At 36.3% G+C, this 7417-nt stretch overlaps 1 protein-coding gene across 1 annotated transcript; it reads right to left on the minus strand.

The window, feature by feature from the left end:
• Positions 1-61: 61 nt before the first annotated feature.
• LOC106903291 (vitelline membrane outer layer protein 1 homolog) lies at positions 62-3629 on the minus strand. Its single transcript, XM_088013789.1, has 3 exons — positions 3423-3629; positions 2626-2738; positions 62-2116 (listed from the first exon to the last, which is right to left on the minus strand). The coding sequence occupies exons 1-3, from the start codon at positions 3627-3629 to the stop codon at positions 1801-1803; spliced, it is 636 nt and encodes a 211-aa protein (XP_087869915.1). The 3' UTR covers positions 62-1800.
• Positions 3630-7417: the final 3788 nt, after the last annotated feature.

Below are 7417 nucleotides of genomic sequence, written 5' to 3' on the forward strand. Positions count from 1 at the left end.
CAGTATAATTTCTTTTTCAGAAATTTGAACAGAGCAAACAATTTAAAAGTCAAATGATGCAAGTTGTCTGTACAATTTATTTCAACATTTTCAACTTGTCTTATTGGTTGACTTATGCTTTAGTCGTTTTTTGTCTCACAGCACCGTCTATCATTATCTAATACAGCAGGAATGGGCAAAAAGCATTTCTGGACTTAAAGCAGTAACTGATCAGGGATTGATGATACTTTCTGGATTCTCAGTTCATTTTAGCTAAAAGTAAACAGCAGACAGAAATTAGTGACTCAGCATTTATCCAGCTGACATTAGCATCTTCATTCTTTCATGAGGGCCAACAAAGTACACTTAAGCCTCCGTCTCCGGCCAGTGAGCTCCGAAGTTTAATATGTGGTCAGCACCGGAGCATTGGTTATCACAGCCGAGGGGCAATGCAGCGGCACGTCAAAGACTGAATCACTTTGTCTTGATTTGCAAAATCTTTGAAAAACCATTACCTCATTGTTAGATAACCTCCTCAAGTTCTCCCCCCTGACCCTGCACACACACTCTGTTAGCCGATTAACTCCTCCCAGATTAATTAGAACCATTACCTCTGTGTTTTCCAGTCGGTGTCTTATCAACCTTTGTCAGACTTAAACTGTAAATTAATTAGCACCAACTCTCCTGTCATTTGGTAATTACCTCAGCAGCGGCAGGAGTTCAGTGAAAGGCTTACATCAGCACCTTGTGCTTCTTCTGACTTTGCTGAAACCTCATTGGACATTAAGTGATAATACTCTCCCACTGCTGAGGTCTTCACCTGAACAAGAGACGAATAGTTTACCACGTCCAACAAGGAAGAGTTTTTTTTTTTTTTTTAGGATTATTATTATTGGTGAAATAGGTTTGATTTAAATATTAATAATTTTTTTGTGCAAAACTGCAGAAAATATGGTTTTGAAAGCAATCTACCAAAAATCTGTGATTAAAGGAGTTTTATTATAGGTTTCTTATTATAATGCTCTTTAGTTTGAAGGTTGTCTAACCTAAAATCAAAGACGTTCTAGAATCAGTTGATCATTGTGGAAAAGAACAAGAGAAATACTCATTAATATCACAGAATGTATAAAGTTACATATTATGTTTGATGTCATAATTCAGAAATAATGTTCTAAATTACTTACAGGGAATAAAGTTTAGGCAGCCTCTTTTCTAATCTCTGTGTGATGTGAAAAAGCCCAATTGCAATTTTTTTTCTGGATTTACGTTTTATCACACCTAACTTGCTAATATGGTTGCGACTATAAAACCTATGCGTTTTCCTTAAACACCTGCAGTTATCTCTGATATTGAAACTGCTTTGATAATTGAAATTTTCATGTGTGAGGAAAAAAGGCAAAAACAGAAGAAAGCTGTGAGAGGGAAATCAGATTAGTCCTGCAGTTTGTTAGTGACTATTTGTTGATTTTATGTTTTCCAAAACTATTTCTTAATATTTTTTAAAATGCTATAAATAAAATATGTAGGCAAGCTAAAAGTCTATGAAATGAGGCATCAACACATGAATGTGCTTTCAGATTAGTTGCTTGGTGTCCAAAAATTCAAAAAGTCCAAAAAATAGATCATTTGTGGTGAGAAAAAAAGAGTAAATAGATGCAATTTGGACTATATTTGGATTTTTGGGTCAGCACTTAAGCTTAATGGGATCATGGAAAGAGTTATATTATATTCTAGAAAATGATAGCCGGGCTTTGCACAAGGGAACTAAAGAGCCATTTCTATTTTTAAATCTTCTTTTGAGTTTCAGGGATCAGAAACCTTTTAATACACCTGCTGAGATTTGTCACAACAGAAAAGCCGGACGTCGTTGAGAGAAGAGTCGTCCAGGGCCCACTGGTACTCCTCCATCTTGGTCTCTATGCCGCAGATGCCTCCGCTGGTGCAGTCTTCACTCCAGTAGCCGTAGTCGCCCCACTGCATGCCGGGCGCCTCCAGCGTTGGGTTGCTGCTGCAGCGGAACCTGATGTTGTTGACGGCCGTGTCGTCTCCTAACAGTCCCTGGTGGGGCTCCACGCGGATCTGGAAAGATGTCAGCACACCGCCAGGGCAGTACTGAGGATGGGACCACTCTCCGGTACTAGACAGGTTTCCAAATGCAGGAACTTAGAATTAGAAAAGCAAGTATGAAGACAAAACAAGAAGTTTTGTACTTTCATTACATCTTGATCAACAGCCAATTTATGATTGAAGAGGATTAGAGCAGCTGAAAAAAAAAAAAATCTAGTTTTAAAACTTGATTTTAAAGCCTGCCCCAAATTTTGCACAGGATTTCAGTGAGGATGAAGTGCAGGTTCACAACTGCTTTAACAAGGAACAACATTTGAACTTTTGTAAATCTAATTGTATTACACGATAATTCATGAATGTGGTGGAATTATGTATTTTTATACATAATACCATCTCACTGTTCTGAGCCTTCACATTAAAATTAAACTACTAATAGAGCCAGGTCACTTCTTTGTGAGTGAGCAAACTTAGAAAATCAGACAAAGTTAAGGAGTGATGTGTCTGTCAGTGGGTTAGACCAGTTAGAACAGATTTAAATGGTCTCTTTGCTTTGCTATAAAAAAAGTTCAACTTGCTCACTGTCCAGTGTGTGACTCGACGTAATACAGGAAGCTGCGGCTCTCGTCCTGGGAGCAGATGAGGCGGATCCCGTTCAGGGCGGTGTCGTCCCCCCCGTACTGGTTGGTCTCCACCTGGGGAAACATGAACCAGTTCTCAGTTTATCTCTGTTCTGCTACAGCAGCTGAGGAAATTCAAATCAGGTTAAATCACAGATGGTTTGGCTGGATTTTGGCACAATCTGGACACAAGGTTGTGAGTTAATGTCTTATACAGAACCTTCCACCTTTATTGGTACTCCTCATGAAGATATGGACAAAAATATTAAGTAAAAAAGATCCCCCATAAAGTGGTATAATTTCACAGTAAAAAAAAACAAAAACAAAAAAATTCAACCTTTAATTTTAGTTAATTTTGTCAGTGGGGGAAACAACTTTTTAAGAAATTATTAAAATCAAAATTTAGAGAAATTCAGTAGGTTCTCACTTTAGGTACCTTAAGCTATTAGGTTTGCATTTTAATATTATAAGAAATTAGAACTATATTATTCAATTATGCATTGCATTACATTATTGTCATTTGTATAATTAATATTGTGGTAAAGTTAGTAAAGATGATACAAAGTACATTAAAATAAGCACACAAAAAAAACTGGCTAAAGTTAGAATTTGATCAAATTTCCCCGAGCTACTTAAAGCTCCTTGACCTCAGAAAAAATATCTCTTTTACACATTGTTTATTAGATTATGGATTTAAGTAGGAGTGAATTTATATTTTAAATTGAAAATGTTTGTAAATGTACATTTTTATTCTTTTACCCTGACACTGAATCCAACAGCAAAGAAGTTATCAGGACACATCTCTGGCCAGGTCCAGTCTCCAAACCTCTCTCCGTTGTTCACAGTCAGCACAGATCTGTACTGTCTGCTGTTAAAGTCTTTGCCGGCTCGCTGCAGAAACACCTTCTCACAAAAGCCGCTGGAGGCCACAGCCAGCAGGACCGCGATGCTGAGCAGACTCGACATGGCGGCAACAGGAGAGTCAGTGTCTTCACTCTGGAAGGCTGAAAGACAAGTAAGAGCTAAAGGTTCCAACTCAAAGCTCTTAAAGCTTCCCTGTAGTTTCTGGTATCAGCATGAATCATTTACCGAGTCGCATTACGGAACGGCGTGGGAATAAACAGCTGGAGGTGGAGAAAGAGAAGACACAGGGACTCCATTCAGCCTTCAGTGATATTTTGCAGCTCAGCAGTGGATCTTATCACCAAAAAGAGGAAAAGCAGGCAGTAGGGTTCTTTAACCTGCAGGCTGCAGCAAAAAGTTTGTGTTAACTTTAAGACGGAAAAAGCAAAGACTAAAATAACACATCTTGCATCATGGGTAAGAAATGATATTAAACAGGAGAAAAGTTACTAAATTCAATAATTGACAAGGTGTTCTGGTCTTGGAAATAAGGCGTTCTACAATCAATAAAACGCTTCTACAAATTTAGCATCTGACCAAAGATAGCTATTTTAGTGCAGGTTTCTACAACAGGCTGAGAAAACTTTAAAGCTGTGCAAAAGGTTGAGTCTTTATGCTGGTATTATCTTATCCAGCATAAGGTGAAATGCTGCTGACTGATAATACCTTATGCTGCAATCCAGACTGATCACAACCATTTCTTGTTACCTTTGTGCTTTTTAAATGTCCCACATGAGCAGGAGTATGAATCAAAGATTTAACTTTGTACCAGTCCTCCAACCATCATGTCAATTAGATAGACAGATAGATTGATTTTGATTAAACTCTCACAATGTAATTGAGATGAAGTTGTGGATAAATATTTGATATATAAGTCCAAAACTGAATAAAATGAAATTACAGTATATAAGATTTTTCTTTTCTGCGTATTTGATTAAGAACAGTGTGAGTTTTTTCTACAAGAAGAGGCGAAGCATCAACGTTTCCAAATTAAAAAAAGCACACATGTACAACTTATAGGAACAAAGTCTATTTATAATTTAAATTTGTTGTCTTTTTGCAAGGGAGCTCAAGAAGGTTTTATTGCATTCAAGCAACTCTGAATTTATTTAAGAAAATGTTTGTTTGTCTGACAGCATTTAGCTCAAGTAATTACATGCCACACAACATTTATAACACATCATTTAATGGCTATTAATTAGAGAACAGAAAGAAATATTCATCTTTGGGTGATCACTTTTGCATAATGTCACCTTTCTAAAATAACGGCCTAAATCATTTTTGACAAAAGTGATTTTCTTTGCCTTAATTATCTTTTTGCAAAAAAGAAGAGGTAATTTTTTTTGTTTGTTTCAGGATTGATCTTTTCATGTGAATTGTAGAGAATAAAAGCATCTCCACAATGAAAGATCTACTCAGGTGCATTGAGGTTCTTTTCTTCACAGGAGTACGTGTTTTTTTCCCCTCTATGTAACATATTAATCTAATAACGTTTCAAAGATATAAAAAGTAGTTTGAATGTAGTTATCATCCCCGTTGCTTTATCTCACCACAGTGACAAACCATCATCCAGAGTGTTTTTATGTGAAAAACAAGTTTGGTGTAAAAATAACTGTCTTGCATCAACTGGGAAATGTTTAAGTTGGAGATTATGTTCCGACAAAAACTGGAAGGTTTTGTACGATGATGTCATCTAAGAGTTTGTTGACAGAAATGATAAGGCAGGAGTTGTTAAATTTTGCTGCAATAAGTCAGCTTGTCACTTTCTCACAAATCTGTTACCTGTAGGACGCAGCTTAAAGGGACATGTATAGAAAAGAAAATGCCAACCCTCCTTTCAACTATTCTACAGGCCCTAACTCCAATCCTAATCCTGACCCTCCTTTCAACACTCCTAGGAGTATATTACTGTAGGTCAAGATGCTAGACTAACCTAGAGGCTAATATTAGTGTTTCAGCTACTCTTAGCTAGGTTAGGTTAGGTTTGCAGACATTGTTCTGCACAAATTTCTAATTCTCTTTGGGTTGGATTTTTGCTGCGTTTTTCAAGCTTTTGCTTTATTCTGCTGCTTCTGCCTGTTTCTCGCATTTCTGCAAGTCTCCAGTTGACTTCAAATGCTTCGACAATTTTCAGTGAAAAAAAAAAAATTCAGCTTACGGCATTCAAACTGCATTTTAACAGGAAACACAAACTTTTCAAATTACACATTTTCAATCACTTTTTTGCAAGGAAGTATTTCAATAATACGTTACTGACTTATTTCAATGTGGAGTAATATATGTAATAATTAGATGGAAAAATAATTATTAATTTTTTTTTCTGTCGGCTTACACAATAAGGTCAGTGGATCGAACTAAAATTACAGTAGAAGGTAGTCTGCAAAGATTTCACCAACTAGCTTACCGTACATGCTTAACTTTTGACACATTATTAATTATTTGACATTTGTAATAAGCATAGGATTTAAACAATTATTGATAAATGTAATCTTCATTTCCAAATTTAATACAGTTCAAACATAGAAATATGCATTTCATGGCTTATTTACTTAATTAATTGTGACTATTTTAATTAAAAACAGAGAAAAATCTTCCTTGCTTGTTGCAGATGAAATTTTGTAATCTGCAAATTATGACCTGAAGGGTCAGCCTTGTTTTCTGGCACAACTGAAACTCTGACCTCTTCATCCTCTCCTCTGTGTTGCCTTCACTTCCCAGAGACAAACGCTTGAACAATGCTCTCCTGACATTTGGAGGCAGTGAGGTGTTAAAAAATTATCCAAGCACAAAATTAGCTGAGTGACCTGCTGCTTTAAAGTCAAGAACAGAGAAGACGCTTGTGAGTTGAACAGATTTCCTCAGAGCACTTAATCAGTGGAGGGGGGGTGGGGGGTAGTTTTCTTTTAAACGGAGAAAATGAAGCCAATGAAGTGGAACCGGAGAGATTTAGAAGATAAGAGTTTAAGAGGAGAACTGTTGAAACCTTAACTCTTGTTAGTCCATTTCTCAGTTTAGACATAATTAAGAAAATAATCACCAAAGTAATGCATCCCGCTTCATTAGTGACCAAACTCTTTATAACTGTTTTCATGCTGTTGTTAGTAACTGAATGAATGATTCCCCTGAAAAGAAAGAGTAATTAAGTTGGTGTTGTAGCTTCAAACCAAAGCACTGATTTTGACTTTTTTTTACTAGAATATTGCCTGCAAAAGGCAGACTCCTGTCAATACATTTATTGCATTGAGTTTTGTCCTGGGATCAGTTCCCAAGAGGTTTTGCACAGTTGAAGTACAAATTCTCAGATGAAACAGTAACGAATTAGAGACTGACAGCTTCATTATAACCTTAATATATATGTTTGAAGTTTAGTTCTTAAAATGAACTTTGAAATCATTACTCAGTATCTAGGAGACTGATATATTCTCAGAGCATGCTGCTTTAAAGGAAATAAAATAATAATAAAAAAAAAAAGCTGCTGAGTTTGGCATTAAGTTTGAAAAGTCACATTTATGCCTCAATCTTCAGATACTCCAGAAATAAAATAAGCCATCCATCACATCCATCACTGTGAAAATAATTAGATTCAGACCAAATAAATCCAACAGAGCTGCAGTAGGGCATTGTTATTCTGTGTAGGTAATAAAACATAACTCGGCATGACAAATGTCATCGCAGATCAGGCGCCGACTGCCAGATTGTTTCATGTCTGATTGTTCCTCTGTAAATGTATAAAGCTAGAGAATGGCAGGCACAGCCTTAGATCTTTGGATTTTGTGTTTTAACAATGTATCCCAAAAACTGAAGGAAAATATTCCATTCTATGATTTAATTTAATTGTTTGACAATTTAAA

Source organism: Poecilia mexicana, unplaced genomic scaffold (assembly GCF_051168715.1).
Source record: "Poecilia mexicana isolate PSO_F unplaced genomic scaffold, ASM5116871v1 scaffold_16, whole genome shotgun sequence".
Classification (NCBI taxonomy): Eukaryota; Metazoa; Chordata; class Actinopteri; order Cyprinodontiformes; family Poeciliidae; genus Poecilia; species Poecilia mexicana.